Genomic DNA, 19,336 nt, shown 5'->3' with positions numbered 1-19,336 from the left:
CCCACCTCCCTACATGTTTTATGATTCCAGGGACAGTTCAATAAAGACCAGTAATATTGTTTTTCCTTTGTAGGAGAAGTCTATTTCATAAGATGGATGGTGCTCTTTCCATGTATTGATGTAAAAATGTATTGAGATTTTATTTGTTAAGGAAACACAATCAGGTTCATCAGCAGCTTTTTCTTAAATAACTTTTATCTCAGCAGCTAAGTTAAACTTAAGTATCCAAAGAGAGGCATTAATACAAATAGGGCATTTATGAAATAACTGTACACAGTAAATATTTAAAATCTTTTATGTTTCTTTGGTGGACTGATACCATCTGTATCAGCATGCTCAGCTACAGGAGACAGCGCTATTTTTTCTTGTTTCAAGGGGAAGAAAAAAGGATGCTTTAGTGCTTCTTCAAGAGTAATGCGTTTGGCTGGGTCATACTCCAACATTTTTTGTATGAGGTCAAAGAGGTTCTCATGGTCAGAATCCTGGCATGTCATGAATTCCTTCATGAATAGAACACAAAAAACGTATTTAAAAAAAAATAATCTCATATTTACAGCTCCCCTCTCCTAAAGTATTTTTCCTTCTGTCATTTTACCTTCAGTGGCTTACAACGTCTAGAGACGTATCTACCAGCAGAACTGTGTTCGTCCCAATCCAGCTGGTCACGATGGAAATATTTGCGTTTCCTTGAACAAACAAACCATGATTTGTTACTCAAAAATTCTGTTTTGCCCCCTCCCAGATATGTTTATCAGCACGTTACTCACAATGGAAAACATCTACATGAGAATGCTCCACATTTTAAACACAAGTTCATCGGTTTGCCCTTCTCTTGTCTTTTTATTTTCCTTTTTTCCCTTGTCTTTTCCCCTTTTTCTTTTCTCTCATTCCTTCCTATTCCTTTTTCTTACCCTTTACCTTTTATGTCTTGTTCCTTGTCTTGTCATGTCTTTTCCCTCATCTTTTTCTTTTCCCTCATCTGACTTGTCTTTTTTTTTGTCTTTCCCCTTTTCTCTTGTCTCCCTTGTCTTCTCCCTTTTCTTTTCCCTGGTCTTATTATTTCTTTCTTTTCACTTTCTCATCTCTTTTTTCGTTCTTGTCCCTTTACTTGTCTGTGTTTTGTCATTTCCCTCATCCTTTCTTTTTCACACTTGTTTTTCCCTTTTGCTTTTCTTCTCTTTTCCCTCATCTTCTTCCTTTTTCCTTGGATGACTTCTATTTTCCTTTTCTACTGTCCTGTCTGGTCCCCTCTCTTACCCAGTCTGCCTGTCTGTCCATCTGTCTTGTCCCCTGTCCTGTCTGTCTCTCTTGTCCCTTGCCTTTCCCTTTTTCCTTTTCTTTTCCTTTTTTGTATTTTTCACCTTATCTGTCTTTTCTTTTCCCTTTTATTTCCTTTTACCTTTTTTCTTTTCCATTGTCTGTCTTTTCCTTTTTCTCCCCCCTTTTCCTTTTTTGTATCTTTTACCTTTTGTCCTGTCTCTTGTCTTTTCCCTTACGATTTGCTGTTAAACCAAACTTCTATTTTAATTTAAAAATGAAGTTGTAAAGGTAAAATGTACTTACCTGGTTTTCTGTATCATGTGACTAGGCAAAGGCCCCAGTATTCTCTCCATCATTGCCAGGTGCTCTTTGCTGTCATGGGTCTGGAAGAAAACGAACAACAACATGTTCACCTTCATTGTTAGAGGAAGTTACCATGAAGCACAAACCAACGGTCCTTCAACTTTGGACTATATACCATGCAAGCAATAATCAATTGCAGATTAAGTAATAAAGAGAGCCTGTAGTTATCTGCTACCTGAATTGACTTACAATGTACTTTTTTGTTGTTGTTTTCATCTTTTACCCTGCTTTTCCTTTTTTTTGGTTCATAAATTTCACCTTCCAGCACTGCTGTCAGAACAAGTGCTTTGCATGCTTGAGTAATACCGGATGCCTCTGAGAAGAAACCTTGTTAGTTGCAGTAGAGTGGGATCTCCTTTCATCAAGCTGTCTACACCGCTTACTGTATGTAACCTGTAGCCTCTTCCAAGAAAGCTCCTCTTCTCAACTTGGCAGCGCAGACCAGTACAGCACAGTATCTTGCACCCCTCCTCCCCCCCCAATTCCACTCAATCATCTAAAGGTATTTACCAAGTTGTGCTGCATCTCTTTGAGGTTCAACTACCTACCGGAAATACAGTGAATCCCAGGTAGTATTCTATGAGGATACATCCAATGCTCCAAACATCACATGGCTGTGCCCATCCCAGTGCTGTGAAAAAAATCAGAAGCTCATTTTTATACTGTACTACAAACAGCTCAACAGCTTGAGCAAGCTGTATTTCTGGAGCACAATTCCACTTACTAAAATCCTGCAGATGAAATCTTATCAACATGACAGACTGCACAAAACTCATTTCCACTATGAAAATAGGCAGTACTCTGCCTGCCTAACCAGGCATATTTATAAACAAGACATTTTTTTTAAATCCGTTTTCCTGTATGTGGTTAGTGCTTAAAATTATCAGCACTGGATTAAAAAGCAGACAGTTCCTCTTGCACTAAAAAGACTTCTACTGACCTAGAATAACTTCAGGAGCTCTGTAATGTCTTGTAGACACCAAAGTACTGTGATGCTCATCATCATATGTTGCACTGCCAAAGTCCACAACTTTGATGTCTGGATTTTTCAGTGTACGCTCATCACGTTTCTGAAATCAAACAGACAATGGGATTCAAGTGACAAAATAAGCCCAAAAGGCTGAGGGTGGGATAGGGAAGATGACAGCAACTTACCAGTTTGGGGTTATACTCTTCTGTATAATCAGACTTCACAAATAAAATATTTTCTGGTTTGAGATCTGTGTGTGTCAGTTTGTTCAAATGCAAAACTGCAAGATAAATATCATTGTTAGCAAATTCTGTGAAGAAAGTTTAATGAGTAATAAAAAAAGAAATACACTTACAGTTCACAGATTTGCATATCTGATATGCCATCTGTCTAATGTGGTCCAGTCTAAATGGCAAAAACCCATTTTCCTTAATGAAGTCATAGGTACTGAGTCCCAGTAGCTCAAAAACAATGCAGACATGTCCATGGTGCTCAAACCATTCCAACATCTGGACACAGCGACTGCAGAAAGCAGGAAACCATATGAATTTCAACACTTAAGTTACATAATGCTGACATGTATACATCATATGACATCGTCGACTATAGCCTTTTAGAGGCTCAACATTCCCTTGCGTGTACGCTAACCTACTTCAAGATGCAAAGCTTCAAAACAATCAAAAGCCCTAACAAATGTTGGTTCCAGGTGAGATGCTCCAGTCAACTCAGACTACAAAAAATCAGAATACAAAACCTTTCCTGAACTGAGAAATTAGGAACAGGAGGACAATGCCAACAACAAAAAACTTGCTGGAAGCACTGAGACCCCTTCCGGTGACACTTAAAAAGCAGCCCTGGGAGAACTGATTAAGCTCTTCTAACCCACACAAGAAGAACATTATAAGGGAGGTAGTACTTCAACTTGTGATAAATCTGCTCACGCATTAGTACAACTGCTCTCACTACAGCAGACTCCTAAATCAGTCTCACAGGTCTGAAGAAGATCATGTGAAAATTTAATCCAATCCAGAACTAACAGCTAGTGCCTGTCAAGGCTTGGCAGCCCTGTGCTGCACGAAAGCTCGCACCCCCAGAGGGGCTGGTGTACAGCTGTACACACACATGCAAGAATTAGACCAGCCTTTAAAAGGAACAGCAAGGGCCCTCAAGCTCTCTGAGACACAAAGGAAGAAACCTGGTATGATTTAGGAAAAAAAATACTCAAAGCTATTATGTAGTAATTTTGAGTTTGCAGTACTGAAGTTACGGTTTTTGTCGTGTTTTGATTTTTTTTTCTAAAACACACATGCTATAGAGTATTTTTAAAGCCAAGGTAACATACAGTCTTTTTTGTACACTTACTATGTATTGCTGGGATCTGATGCATTTAAATGTTCCAGTACTTGTATTTCTGAACGTGCTGCTTCGGAGTACCGATCAACATTTTTCACTATTTTCACAGCTACATGTCTACCTCCCCTGAAATACACGTTTTAACAGTCATTAGAACAATGAGTAGTTTCAACTAAGAGTATTCAGTAATTATCATCAAATACATTGTTTAATAACAAAATTAATCGCTGAACCTTATCAAGATGATTTTAAGTACATACTGACTTTCAATTAAAAAAAATCATACACAAAAGCACAACTGAAACTTGGTCTCTCATCAACTATTCATTTTTTAAACTTACTTGATACTTTGTACATTGGTGGTATTCTTAAAGATTAAATTACTGATTTACAATATATCATGTGTTTACGTATGCTGGGCTGCTATTGCAGGAACTTCTACCTCTTGCAGCCCAACACAACTGTCAAAACTGACAGACTTTCTTCAGTTAAGAAACAAAAATTGAACTATCAAATGCCTTCTACACTAACTAGAAGACAACCAACCTAGTTTCATACTATTTTACAGAGAAAAACTGCCATCAAAAAAACCCGTATTATTGATTTATAATAGAACCCAAACAGCACTGCATCACTGCAGATGATATTTGAACGTATGCCACAAAGTATCACAGGCCTCCTCCCTACTCAACAGCAGCAGGGAGGTGCAGAGCCTGGGACTCACCTTCACACAACTAGGTCTAGGCCACCTGCCAGTCAGCCCCTTACCCTCTGCCAGGGACAAGTTCTCAGGCTGAACATGCACCCAATGGCACCTCCACCAGTCCTGCCTTACCATTAAGTCAAGGTGCTCTTTCTGCCACGATGTGCTAACATACATTTGGAACAGCAACAGGAATGCTACCTGGCCACTAAAAAGGAAACTGTAATTGCAACTTTTCTGCAGGAAATGATCCGGCAAAAAGGCCTAACTGCAGAATGGGTTAAACTGGCTGGAAGCAAAAATGCCAGGGACCAAGTGACTTAATGTAAGTGAGTGAGGTTTCCCTTGCTGATAAGAAACAGTCGCAACATTACATTGTAGCAACTGCGAAATGCCAATTACTCAAGGCTCCCCTTGGTGAGCAGAACTGGCACTGAGAGATGACCCAAATGCCAGGCTAAGACTCCCCATGCCTAAGCTCAAAGGACTGGGGCTGGTGCGAGTATATATGAAGACTCATGACACATCGTCACAGACAGGTATCTGTGGAACTGCTTACCGCAGTGGTCCTCTGTCCAATACACTGTTCACTTTTATCTTTTCATATTTAAGCACAAATGTGTGCTTACTTTGCCTCAAGGTACACAATAAATTTTTTCTAACACCGTACCATATACATTTCAAGGAACATGCAAGAAACCTTCCCCAATGGGAAAGCTGAGTTAACAACTAGAACAGTTTGATCTCTAATTCCAACCATGAAGTGTTCAGAATTCCCCTGTTGATGCCACTTAAAAATAAAAAAAAACACCTATTGTTATGTCAAAATGTAACAAAATACAGAGCAATACATGAGAAAGTAAAGGTAAACTCAACAGAATCAATTTGAAAGCACCTCATGATATTCATGCTGTGATAGTATCAGTAAGAAAAATTACAGGTATTTATTAAAAAAGACTTACGCTTTGTGATCAATACATTCCACTACTTTTCCAAAAGCACCTTCACCCAAAGTAGCAACAATCTCATCTAAAAAGAAAAGGACTGTCAATCACAGAAGCTGTGAAGTTACTCAGTCATTAAAAAAACAAGCAAACAAAAATAAAACAAACAAAACCAAAAATAAAAACTATCACTGAAGATTATTCTAGACTGTGCTTCTTTAAAAATGTAAACATCTAGTTTGAGAGATGTTACTGGACATCTCTCATCAAGGCACATTTACAGGTATCTCATTCTAGAACATTCATTAACTTCATTTACTATTTTGGGGGGAAAAAGGGGAAAAAGAAACAAGAAATGCATTTAAGTTCTACCGAAAAAGAGTAACAATCCCCCTCCACCCCCCCCCGAACAAAACAAAAAAAGACAGAAAGAAAAGACTTCCAAAGCCCCCTCACATCTTATGCTAAAAGAAATTACTCTATCTGAAAAGTTAATAAGTTTTGAAAAATATTCTATACATCTTGCACTTAGTACGTCTCCACTCTGACAGATCAGGTGACCCTCCTCATCATCCTCTACACTCCTGGATCTTTTCCTTCGATGACTCTTCTGGAACGGCACCAAGATCGTCCAGCCAATCAATAAACCCGAGTCAATTCAGGTCAGAATACGAAATTCATTCAGCAGGGAGATATTCAGGCATTCAGATACACGCCAGGCCACAAACGGTTGGCAGGAGCAATTTCAAATTCAGTCCCCAGAAATTCACAGGGCATATAGTTTATGTTACAGGAGAAAAACATGGCAAGGAACAGATTTTCAGATAAGATACTCAAAGTGGCAAGGCAACAAAAAATTACAACACAATTTTTTTTCTTTTAAAAGACTGGTTCACTGAAGTTTGCTTTAGGATTTCAGTGCCCTCACTTCTTATAGCAAAAAGATTTAATTGTTATCTTATATAAATTACCCCTGTGGGCTAACTAGAATACCCGTCTTAAATAAGTTGAAATCACTGGTCTAAATATTTAATAATAGTTTTGAGTTTGTTCTTTTTAATCACAAAAATAACATATATATTTACTTTCGTCTGCCTCAGCTGAAGATATTAACTACAAATCCTATCTTCAGCTTTTTTAACAGTTAAATATATGACGAAGTTCAGAAAAACTACCCTGCTACAGGACAGTTTTCGTAGTTATCTGATTCTACAGACTTTTACCAAGACCTAAAACATCTTAATCAATACCAAAAAAAGTGCAAAAATCTGACATCCTTGCTTGATTTCAGTGATACTTATTCAAAAGCAAGTTTGAAAGTTTGTATTTGGATTTTTGGGTAGGGATGAAATAAATAGTTGACATAATTTTAAGTTTTAAAGGCATGAAAGCAATGCCTGTATTTTAAGTACTCCAATTGATCGTTTTTACTCATTAATCGGCTCAAATATATCTAACAAACAAATAGCAAGACTATGTTCTGTGGTATCACAAGCATACCTACAAACTGTATGTTCTCACTAAAGAGAAAAAAAATAGCAAAAAAAACCTATTAATATAAACAAAAGAACTAATCTGTAAATATTACTGACAGACTTCCCCAAACCCCCTCAATTACTACTGCCCAGATGAGAGATTATTTTCCTAAAATACAAAATCCTAAATTAAAATTGGTCATACCACCTGTGAATGATGATGATGATGATGATGACAGGCACTGTGATGTGTCTTGTATTTCCTTTTGTAACTACTCCTCCCACTATATCCTGATGATTTGCTACTATGGTTGTGATAACCACTTTCATGGTCTCTGTGATGATGTCCATTATCATATCCTGGGTTGTACTCGTTTCTGTATTCTTCAACATAGCGTCGTTCATGATGGTCTCTCTCATTTATGGATCTGGATTCTGAACAGTTACTACAAACAAAAGATTAAGTAAACCTAATTAAGTAACTTCCAGTATCTCTGACAGCTCTTTGTTGTAGGGTGTAAGACACCTATCTTGAAAGATCTCCAACTCAAAAAATGAGTATGTTATCAGATGACCAGATCAGAATAGTAAAATCTTAAAGCACGTCCCTATTTGTATCAGAAATCATAACATTATTTACCTATCAGTAAGTTTAGAAAGATCATGCTTGAAGTGCTTGTTCTCCTGTGTACCACTAAATGATCTCCTCTTCCTCTTATGACTACTGTCACATCTTTTGCGATCCCAACTTTCTTTTTCATCCCAGTCAGGATAATTAGTTCGCCTGGAATGCCGCATCTGTAACAGAAAAAGTATTTTGCTCTTTGAAACAGCTTCCATAGACAAGCCATTAGTATCAAACTGAAAGTATAATGACAATTTTTCCTCAACTACCCAACTTTGATTTTTTCCCTCCTTTCTCCACACCGTTTTAAAATTCAATTCATTTCAAAATGACTGTTTTGGTAAGTGAATAAAACCCAATAAAATAAGCTACCTCTTAAAAGCAAAAGCACTGTGTAAAAAAGGTACTAAACACACACTGAGAATGTTACCTCTGCAAAGCTGCTCAAGCACCCTTGTTTATAATAAATGGTGGGAAAACATAAATCATATGTGTACTTAAAAACGCATAAAAAGCACTGGAACAGGCTGCCCAGAGAGGTTGGGGAGTCTCCTTTGGAGATACTCAGAACCTGCGTAGATGCCACCATGCACAACGTGCTCTAGGTGATCCTGCTTGGCAGGGGAGTTGGACTATAAGATCTTGTGAGGTCCCTTTCAGTCTGGGCCATTCTGTGTGAAATACTGCCCACTGTGCTTTATACAGATTTCAGAAAATCTGTCATGAACTTCTACCACGCTTTCCTGTAGATTCCCGGAGTATTTCCAGTGCTAACTCGAAGTGGCGGTAAAACTCATGGATCTATTAAGTATTTAATTACTGGCTTTCTAAAAAAAGCAAAGTCTCTTAGTACTTTTCCTTCATTATCCGATCGTAAATGGGTCACGTCTCGCCAGACGCAGCTCGGGCAAACGCGGCAGGGTACCGCAGCAGGACGCTGACCCCTGCCGGCGCCCCCGGCCAGCTCGGCGCCCCCAGGAGACAAGAGGTGCCTGCCGCAGGGCACTCGGCGGCTGCCATCGCCCCCGGGGTCCCTGTCCAAGGACGAGGCTGTGGGCTCCGCTCGGCCCCGCGAAGTGCCCCCTAAGAGCGACGGCCGCGGCCATTTTGTCGGGGCACGGCACTAGACGCAGGCAGACAACATGGCGGCCGCGGGGAGGCGGGGGCTCAGCGCCCACCCGAGTCAGCGGGGCCGAGCCGAACCGAGCGGCCAGGGGCTGCCCCTTATCCCGGCAGGAGGCCACCCCATCCCCGCACCGCGGCGGCGTCCACCGGGCCATCCCCAACCTCTAGGCAGCTGCGGTGGCGTCGCGCCCTGTCCCGTCTCATCCCGCAGCCCGCCCCTGTCCTTCAGCTCCCCCCTCCCCTGCACTGTAGTGCTGCGCCCTGCCTGCCCAACCCACCTCAGCAGTTCGGGGTGCAGCCGTGCTCGGGGTACCCGCTGTGCTGCTCGGGGTCCTCGCTGTGCTGCTCGGGGTACCCGCCGCCCTTCTCCAAGCCGCCACGAACCGCCACCAGGGGACCGCCGCCGCGCCGCAGCTCGCCACAAAATGGCGTTGCCAAGGAACCTTCTGGAGCGCGGCCCCGTCACACGGCGGGGCGGGCCCGGCCCGGCGGCAGCGCCCCCTCAGTAGCCCCGCGCCCCCTGGGCTGCTAAGGCCCCGCTGGCGGCGGCTTCACGGCAGCCTCCGGGACACCGGGTGGAAAATTCTGGCTCTGAAAGTAGCCCCAGTGTAAAAGCCTTCTCCTAGACTCCTGCCAAGGGCTCTTCAGCATCGCGTAACGCGACGATGAAAGAAATAAAGCTAACCCCCATTTAAGAGTGACCACCAGAACGCTGCTTTTTGTGACTCTTCATGGACACGTCATCATTTTTGCTCCTTGGCAATAAAAGCCTGATTTGCTGTTGTGTTGTTTTTTTTTTTTTTTTTTTATTATTTTTTTGCCCCTCTGCATGCCCAGACAAATTGTTAATGCACATACTCAGCTTTAAAGCAGCACAAGTTTAAAGTACCTCTGTTGACTAACAAATTAGAGTTGTCTCTAAATGATTGGCATTAAAAACATTTCAAAATAGTTGGCCACCACTTTTTTTTTCGATGTGTCATGGAATCGTTTACTAGCTTTTAGTCATGTTTTCAAGGCTGGGTGGAACATAAATACCCATTGTAAAACAAAATAAATACAACTCTTTAAATAAACATACAGATGTTTATTTTTGCCCACAGGACAAAAAAAAAAAAAAAAAAAAAAAAAAGACTCCCACAAAACGAATCCTTGCTTTCCTGCTCACTGCGGGCACAGGGAAGCAGTTGTACCAGACAGCCCACCTCTCCCTGGGTTCTGCTGACCTTGTTCTCATGGCACAAGCTCCGCCACCCACCAGCCACCAACTTAGCAAAGCTACCCAGCACCACACCTGAAATTCAGTTCTCCAAAAGCCCAGCTGTCCAACATCTTGTCTGCCATCTCATTTATGTGGGAAAAGAGCACCTAAGGATAAAGGAGTCCTGAAATGCTGCAACAGTCTATACATATCAGTTCTCTAAACCCAGATATTCCTTTATTCTGGAAAGCACTAAACATTCTGAAACACTTCAAAGCCTTTATAGATGGCCCTCCTCGCTTTTATTTTTTTAATTTTCGCCAACTAATCCTATAGCTGTATGCAAGAACTAAACTGCACATTTGCTGTACCCATCAACCAGCCCAAAAAAATTACACTTCCACTCTTGTGTCTCTCTTTCTCTCAGAAGTGGATGGGACCAACCCCACCGTTATTTTTTCTGTTGTATTCCAAGTTCCCATGGAAGAGGTTCAGAACCATGAACAGGAAAACAAGTGTAATATGACTCAAAATAGGATGCAAATCTGTCCCATGAGATCACTCCCCTTTCAATATGCAAGTTTAGATAAAAAAGGAAGTATCTAAATGTATGTATCATGCAGAAAGCAAATTGCTTGCTGTTCCTGTATTTCATACATTCTATAAATCAGTCTTTTTGTAGAGGTAAAAAGCAGACCTGAAATTCTACTGAGTTCAGTGCTAGATGTCAGCATTTTAAATTAGAGAAACTAATTCCTCTAATATAACTAATAGTTCCTCTGCACTGTAGGCAAATTCTCAGTATGCATTTCTTTCTGCATAATAGTAGTGGCAGTGTGTCAGCCCAACATGCAGTTGCCTGCTTCTGTCTACTTGCTGCTGTTATGTGCTGGTAACATGAAAAAGACAGGAAGAGCACAGAGCTAAAATAATGAAATCCTTTACCTGACTGACTGATGTAGTAGAGTAAAATGTAGGAAGTCCGGAGCAAGGGCTAGGAGCTTTAAGCAACACCACATACCAAAGAGACACATAATCTCTTAAGACTTCTGCTAACAACATTTTTGCACTTTAAAATGTTTTTCTTCTTTTTTTTTTTTTTCCTTAAACACACACCTGAACTCCAGAACAATACTAAGAGATGCAACGGAATGGATATATTCCTCATTCATTCATCCATACAGAAATTTTGTCCCAAAGAGAGGGTACTGATCTACTCTGGTGGACACTAAGCCTTTGATTGTTAACTCCTCAGAAGCCTGTACATGCATACCTTTGCCTTTCTCTTGCAAATAATTTCACCTCTTTATTTTAAAAGGCAAAGAGATGGATGCAGGCATTGTGGGTGTCTCATACACAGTTGGAATTGGAAATGTATACTCTCACCTCTCTGTATGATAGCCAGAAAATGGACCTCTGTGGAAACAAAATGATTTTTCCTGCTTCTATAAAACAAACTGATGCCAAAATGCATTTTTTAAATCTACAACAAGGAGGTTTTCAGGGAAGAATAGAACACTGCTTTGCCTAGTATGCCCAAGGTGGAGAACTGCTTTTCTGCATTCAAATTGCACTTTTACCTGCTTAAGTCAGTTTATTTTATGCTTACTATACTAAGTGAACTGAGCATTGGATCAGTAATATACATATTTGTACATATGTATTTTATTTTTCCTTCTGTGCACTCAATATTCAGACATTTCTGTACCTTCTTGCAGACTTTCTTATTTGAGTCCAGCAACATTTGGTCTCAAACAGGACCAAAGAACATCTCTCTCTTATTTGTTCTTCAGTATCATCTTAGCCATAATATCGTTTATTATTTTGGGTATATCAGTATATTCTTGGTTAGAAGTCTGACCATAACCTTTCAGTCAATACTCTTTGTGTTTATCCTCTACTGTTTGTGCAATGAAGTGATGAAAAACAAGCTATAGTAAATCCAAGGTTACCTAGTTTCAAACAACAGCTATATAAAGACACAAACACTCACTCTTTCATTCCAAGAGTATTGTGCCAGAGGCTAAAGCATTTGTTTATGATCTACCTTCCACAGAGACTGAAGAGGTTACCATTCCAACATGACAGTGCAAGAGCAAGAACTCCTCTAAACATTGTCTTTAATCCACTAGCAAAGAAAAGTTTCCTCTATTTGTAACACTGCTTTCACCTAGAGGAAAAAATTACATATCTTAGTGAATTTTCTAAAAAACTGTAAAGTAAGGAACATTAGAATTTACATGGGAAAGTTTCAGAAAACTGACACTATGAAATTGTAGCAAAGCCTGTTGTTTCAACACAGTTATCACAGTGAAAGTCAAGGCAGAAAACAAAGGTTTGCAAAAATATATGTATTTTTGAAAGTCTTTTCTTGTTTTACAAGTACAAGAAGCAAAGTTTAGAAGTCAAAATCAAGGAATATACTCTGGAAAAACTGTCTTCTGAAGCACGAGACTCCTCTATGACAACTCCCAGACAATGTCACAGCACCTGAAAACCCTGCATTCAATGACCAAAGGTATGATCAAGGTTAAGTCCCCTTTTTAATGACACTCTAACCACCATAATCACCCAGCAGTTGACCTGACCAATCTCTAAAGAATGTGTCAAGACTGTTTGTGGCTACACAGCAAAAGGGTTGGCATGAATTGTAATATCTTTAATGCGAACATCATTAAGAGGTCGGTAGGTTTTCTCATTCACAGGCAGCTTTTCCAGCTCATCCAGGGACTCCAAGCCATCAATAACTCTGGAAGAAAAGCAGAACTGCTAGGAATCTCCTTCTAATAACGACGGAACTTTCACAATGGAGGTATCTCAAAACACTTCACAGTTAGCCAAGTATCATAGTACAAGGACTCTGCAAGCAAATTATACAAATAAGGCAGCCAAAACTTTATATATGGCATATAACCTATTTTGAAAGGAAATGTTAATCATCCATAACAGGTTCTGGTAAAAGAATGAATCATTTCCACTGACCTGACAACAACATATTTTCTACCAACCACACCTCTGTAAAGACCCTGGCTGCACTTCCTTGCAGGCAGGACTGACCAGTCAACTGACTGACAAGATACTAGCCAGACCAAACCTCACTGTGAATTACTGAAATCCCATGGCTGGAAAGTCAACTTCCAAATGTACAATTACAATTACTAAGCTTCCAGCACAAAGACAAGATTGGAAAGAACCAATAACTGTGCAAGTCTAATGGCACAACTGCATTTAAGCTTTCAGATGCCCAGTCGGGCTGAAGACGTGGTGAGAGGGATTATTCTAATAAACCTCTTACCTTTTGGTTAAGTCTTGGAAATTTATTTCCCAGTAACAGACTTTGCAGAAAACAAACACCATTTACAGTTCAGTTCACTGTCACATTCATCAGCTCTTTGAATCTTGGATGCTGAATTGTGGGCTGGAGTATGGACTACATATTCTGTTCTCCTGATTCTGCAGCTGGGTCAGGAGTATCTTAAACTGCCACAGAAAATCTGGCAAAGTTAACCTGTCAGAGCCTCTACTCTCTTCTAAGGAAGATGTCCAAAAAAACCTTTCAATCACTACTAAACAAACTCAGAAACAAAAGGAACACCTATGCTTATACCTGCCTATACCTTCCACCTGCCTATAAACAAAGCAGGTGGAAGGCAATAATATTTTTCAATTTTCACCAGTTTCTTTTGAATATTTAAGTCTTTGAAAAAGCAGCTTTTTCTCAACAAGATTCACTTGCATGCTACAGACTTCTTAACAACAAACAAAAGAAAAGATATTACCATGATTTTGAGAAAGAAAAAGCAGCATTTGAAAGACTCAACAATTAAACATTTGCTTTAGGGATGGTATGTTATCAGCAGCTTCTATTAACATAATGTTTTAAAATAATAATAAATCTTAAATAACCTAATCTAATTTTACGAACTGCCGATTCCACAAGTTTTATCTGCTCAACAGAAGTTCCGTCTAAATAAAAGTATGACAGTGTCAGTACTGCACCCATCCACATACCGAATTCCAGATCAGACTCTTGCTTGTCAATAAACCCTACAACTGTGTATCCAGTTATTGAGTTCACTAAAAATTAGGATGCACCCATTTGGGCACAGTATGAAATGGCAAGCAGGAACAACTAGCTTAAAAGTCAATAAATAACAAAAAAACTCAACCCAGCTCCATTCTTGAGATAATTTTTAATATGCCTATTTTAATTGCATTCCTTACTACTAAAAATGGAGCAGCATTTTAGGGTAACTAATTCTGATGACAGTGCAAGAGCATACATTTACATATACACATCGAATATTTTAAAGAGCTTTAGAACCCAAAGTTTCTAAATTTGTACTGTACGTGCCCTGAAATATTCAGATCCATCACACTCTATGGCTAGGAGGCAAATGGTTGGATCACTCACTTCCCAAAGACAGTGTACTTCATATCTAAGTGTGGTTGCTTGCCGTAAGTGATGAAGAACTGCGATCCATTGGTATTTGGGCCGTTGTTTGCCATTGAAACCACCCCACGGACACTGTGCTGAAAGAAAAAAAAAATCAACATGAATGAACACCCGTGAAAGCAGGACATCAACCTGTACCAAGTGCTCAGTGACTTATTGCTCTCCTCAATGTCATTATTAAAATCCATTCTTGTTAATACCACATTCTATCACAACCCACATTATAACAACTAGCTCCTCAAATTTGCTTTTACGTTGAGAAATGATTCCTTTGCCTTCAGTGCATGAAAAATATTTTGTTAAAAATTGCTGCTTCATTGCTTGCAGCAATGATAACCCTCAAATCTAACTTGCTAAGTATTACAATGCCTGCTTCTATTTTAATAATAAGCGTTCTATCCCTTCCCTCTGGGATTATACTTTATTTCACAATCACAAAACAGGTAATTTAATCTAGCACAACACTGATCACCCTCCAACCTGTAAAGAATTTATCTGAAAACATAACTGCGTATTGAGAGCACAGAAATACCTTTAGGTATTCACTGAATTCATCTTCAAACTTCTTTCCCCAGATGCTGTTACCTCCTTTCCCAGTGCCTGACAAAGAAGAACCACAATATATTAATGATTTTCAGACTGGGAAATGCAGGAATAATGTACCGTTATAAAATTTTACAACAAAGACCCCAGACAGACTCTATTTTGTTTGAGCCAGGGATCATGATCTCATGGCTTGATACTGAGAAGCGCCAGAACTCTATGTAAAAATAATGACATATCCTCAATTAAATTCAGTATGACTGCAAACAGACACACAGTTGAATCAGACAGTCTCCCAAACAGTTAACAGCATCTGGGACATTTTCCCAAATGCTTTAGAGGAAGTGTAGCCTTCCAGCCAAAAAAAAAAACAGAGAATATACCTACTCCAGTAAAGTAGGTATACCAGTATACCTACTTTACAACCCTATGGTTGTGGAGTCTTTTCCGCGCGTCACTATAGAGAGACATTGGCAGAAGAATTTACCTAATGGATCCCCTGTCTGAACCATGAAGCCCTTTATATTCCGATGAAATACGCAGCCATTGTAGTAATTACTAGCACACAGAGCCAGGAAATTCTAAGGAAATGAAACAAATCATATTAAAATATTCAGAAATAATGTTCTCTGTTACTAAAGTATTACTAAAATGCATTGGCAAGACTAAAAACTTTTGCCTCTGCTTTGCACTGTGACCATGTAATGTCATTTGTCCACTGTCCCAGACTACTGTTGACTGTTAAAAAAATATAAATAACACTCAGGCATCTTCCTTCCCTCTGAAGAGCTTGCCATCGTTATAAACAGTACCAACTGCAATAAAAATTATCTGCAGGCTATATGGAAGTAAAAAAGGCAACGGTGAAACTGTTCACAGATAGCATGATCCAGGAGACAGATCTGATGAGGGATTCATAAATATTTTCTTTCATTTGGTGAAGGAACATGCATTTCTTTGAAAGGATCTCTACACCTTATGTAGTTTATGAAACACAATTTGGATACCTTTATCCTTACTGATAAGTACTGGCAATTAGTTTGCATGGAAAATGCCTTTAGAGAAAGACAATTTCACTTCAGTTCAAAGATGGACTGTTGGGAATGAAAGAAGCAAGTTTTTCACCTGAGATCAGGAAGACTCTGAGGTATCAAATTTCAAAGCCTCAAACTAATATAGTACTTAACTTGGCTTAAAGAAACATTAGAACTACAGAATTACAACATGAAGGAAAAAAATGAATTTACAAGTTACTCTGACATACTGACTGCTAAAACTACATGTATCTAAGGATTAAAAAGTCCTGTGTGGCATCTATTGCCAAAAGAGAAACAGCTGTAAAAACACAAGAAAAGTATTTTACAATATCTATTTTCAATAAACTGCAGTTTGTGTTTAGAGCTCCTATTTCCTTTGTCTCCTATAGAAGAAGGTTATGATGGGTTGAATAATCATTAGGTGAATCCCACAGAGTATTGCCACAGAACAGTCATCCTCAAATTATGCTGAAGTTGCTCCTTTGACACTGTCACAGACACAAAGGATTTTAAATAAAGCTTTACAGCACAAGGCCATCTGCCTTGAGGAACAAGCATGAGGACTGAAACATGTTCATAAATATCATTTTCATTCAACATTTTTATTTTGCAAATGTGTTGTAATTTTGTAATCAATAGCTTCAATCCTCTTCTTCCCCCCCCCCGAGAAAAATAACTGATTTCAATTTAAGCCAGTGATTCTTACTTTTAAGAAAAGTCAAATCTGACTGAGTGCAGGCAAACCAATGCAAATATGGGAATCCCAGGCCATAACCCATGTTTCACCTAAAGGGCAAAGGACATTTTGGGATACATCAAAACTTGGAGACAAGCAACCCTTAGCCAAACCTATCTGGTGAGAAAGAGGCAGCAAAGCTTTAGGCACTATTACACAACACCCAAGTATACGCTGCACAAGTTCCACACCAGCTTAAAAATGCTAATATTCCATTATGTTAAAAGATAAATTAGGACAGTCATTTCACCTCCTCTGTGGTCTTCACCATTTCTAATGCTTTGCTTCAACACTAGACAGTCTCATTCCTGTTATTTGACTTACTTCACAAGTCTTCGGTGTTCGCTCACAAAACAATTCAATTTTAATATCTCCTACATCAGTATGCAGCGTGACAGCCTAAGCAAGAGTCACAAAAATAATTAAATCAGAAATGAAATGCTAACAGCTAATAGACTCGGTTTCATTTTCCAGTCCTATCGAGAGCATAAGCAAATTCCCACTGCATATAACCATTGTTCCAATATTTGGCCATAGGCAAGGCTACTGTCACAAACCTTTTGCCATCACCAGAGAATGCCGGTTTCATTTAATTTCAGGACAAATCAAGCTTGCCATGGAAATGCAGAACCTCGGATTCATGCTGTTGCAATCCAGAAACACGTTATTCATCTCTGAACTGGACCTACACAGTCACTTCACTGCCAATTTGAAGAATCGAGGTAACATCTACTTGGGAGGCCACACTGTGGTACACATACCTCACTAGTTTACAAGCAGAGGAACAAGTGATGGGCACTACCTGATTACAGCCTTTTGAGCGATAGTTCTAAATGGCACCATACATAGTCTACCCTCACAAACAAATAACTGTACAAAATCACACACTTTTCTTAATAATTTATATGTAGGCTTCATAAAATTTAAAGTGACAGTTACCCAGCTGCCAAGGCAAATGTATCTCTCTATAGGCCCAATATATATCATAGTGCTTCCACAAAAAGTGCTAAGCTACGTGAAAACAATTACTGTTATTTTTTTTATGCTAGGAATAACTGTACAGAAAAACTAATAAAAATCAGCATCATGATGATACTGGCCTACTGTTCCAGAAGTATAAAAGCAAAGTAGAGAAAATAGTTGTCTGCAGTATCTTTGGAGACATTACAAAGGTGTATATATATAGTTTAAGACAAATAGTCCTATCTCTAGTTTCTGATTTGTTAAGCTTTCAAAAGCTTGCAAGTATAGAATGTTACATGTACTCAAGCAGGACTATGAGCTTGCAACTTCACAATGCCTCTGTGGTAAAAGAAACAAACTGGATTATGAAGCATTAGCCAAACTAGGATTAATATTTACTAACTTAGAGAAGAAGTCTAATTATATTTTAGACTGATAAATTTGTAAATTAACCCATTTCCCTTTTCACTGTATCTTGTAGAAGTCTTAGATGGAAAACTAAGATCTCTAATTTCATTAGAGATTCTCCACAGCATCAGAGTACAAATACATAATCCTTTGAGGTGCAGAGCTGCTATTCACTTTCCAAGAAGCAAACATTTCAGAAAACATGAATACACATACAATGTGCTATTGTTCTTACCATGTCTGCTCATCAAAAAGCTGAGGTAATTTTGTATATGGCAATTGCCTGCAAAGAAAACATGAAATTTGTTCTGTTCATTTTTCCCCCAGCATTTCCCAGTTCTTTCCGATTATGAAACATTTGTGTGGTTATGAGCTTTTTCACCATAGTTTTGAAGTAATATTCAAGTGACTCTGTGAATAAATGTCTTACTTGCATTATGCAACTGCCCAGCACATAAAGAACCAGAAACTACAAAATAGCTTAGAGAAACTGTGTGTGGGGGAAGCCAAAAAAAAAAAAAAAAAAAAAAAAGCATTTCTTCAGAAGAGTTTATACTAAATACTTACACCTTTTTTAAAGGTTACAGTTTTATAAATAACAGCAATTCACAGAGAAAAAACACATACCAGTGTCTACATAGAAGTATGATCTCAAAGCCACCACCAGACGTCAGTGCCTCCAGAAGACAGGCACCTGCATCCAAGTGCAGGATACAAGTTTTTTTTAACTTAATAACGACTTCCACATAAACCATTCAGAATTACAAGAATAAAGGATTAACTGTGTGAAAATCAGACTTTTACATACCAACCTCTACCTTCATACCTCCCCCCCACACGCAAATAAGAGGCCAGTTCCCTGCCTTGGCAGGCCGTCTCAGGTAACCATGGCGCCCGCAGCGAGCCCGGGCCAGCCGCCATGGCCGCTGGGGACGGCCAGCGGCTGCGGAGCAGTGGGACCGAGACCCCCACAGGGCCCGATGAAGCACCTCAGGGCCCTACCCTGGGCTCCCGCCTGACCCACACCCCACACGGCCGCGCTCCGATCCCGCGGACTTAGGGTGCTTCCACAGATCCCCCACCGTCCCTCGCCTCAGCCTCCCGGGCCCCTCCCGCCCCGCACCTCACACCGTCGCTGCGCAGAGGCTGATCCCTGCCCCGGCTGCGCGGCGGA

The 19,336-nt window shown here is 39.7% G+C and overlaps 2 protein-coding genes across 7 annotated transcripts; both read right to left on the bottom strand.

The window, feature by feature from the left end:
- Nucleotides 1–115: 115 nt before the first annotated feature.
- Nucleotides 116–9,256, bottom strand: CLK1 (CDC like kinase 1). Of its 2 annotated transcripts, none has more exons than XM_084289375.1 (13): nt 9,097–9,256; nt 7,709–7,866; nt 7,274–7,514; nt 6,113–6,203; nt 5,612–5,678; nt 3,956–4,072; nt 2,949–3,115; nt 2,779–2,873; nt 2,564–2,693; nt 2,172–2,254; nt 1,564–1,643; nt 596–686; nt 116–500 (listed from the first exon to the last, which is right to left on the bottom strand). In XM_084289375.1, exons 2-13 carry the CDS (start codon nt 7,864–7,866, stop codon nt 285–287), a joined length of 1,536 nt encoding a protein of 511 aa, XP_084145501.1. In that variant the 5' UTR covers nt 9,097–9,256; the 3' UTR covers nt 116–284. The 2 variants fall into 2 exon arrangements, with proteins under 2 accessions (XP_084145501.1, XP_084145502.1); XM_084289376.1 differs by having other exon boundaries at nt 7,277–7,514.
- A 493-nt stretch (nt 9,257–9,749) lies between these two features.
- Nucleotides 9,750–19,321, bottom strand: PPIL3 (peptidylprolyl isomerase like 3). Of its 5 annotated transcripts, XM_084289557.1 has the most exons (8): nt 19,286–19,309; nt 18,790–18,856; nt 18,398–18,445; nt 17,116–17,190; nt 15,506–15,599; nt 15,008–15,075; nt 14,434–14,552; nt 9,754–12,768 (listed from the first exon to the last, which is right to left on the bottom strand). In XM_084289557.1, the coding sequence occupies exons 3-8, from the start codon at nt 18,398–18,400 to the stop codon at nt 12,642–12,644; spliced, it is 486 nt and encodes a 161-aa protein (XP_084145683.1). In that variant the 5' UTR covers nt 18,401–18,445; nt 18,790–18,856; nt 19,286–19,309; the 3' UTR covers nt 9,754–12,641. The 5 variants fall into 5 exon arrangements, with proteins under 5 accessions (XP_084145686.1, XP_084145685.1, XP_084145684.1 ...); XM_084289558.1 differs by lacking the exon at nt 18,790–18,856 and having other exon boundaries at nt 9,753–12,768; nt 19,286–19,321; XM_084289556.1 differs by lacking the exon at nt 19,286–19,309 and having other exon boundaries at nt 18,790–19,243.
- Between the last annotated feature and the right edge of the window lie 15 nt (nt 19,322–19,336).

This window comes from Netta rufina (genome assembly GCF_964035555.1).
Source record: "Netta rufina genome assembly, chromosome: 6".
Taxonomy (NCBI): domain Eukaryota; kingdom Metazoa; phylum Chordata; class Aves; order Anseriformes; family Anatidae; genus Netta; species Netta rufina.
Note: the sequence above shows the minus strand (reverse complement) of the source record. Positions and strands in the feature narration are given on the sequence as shown.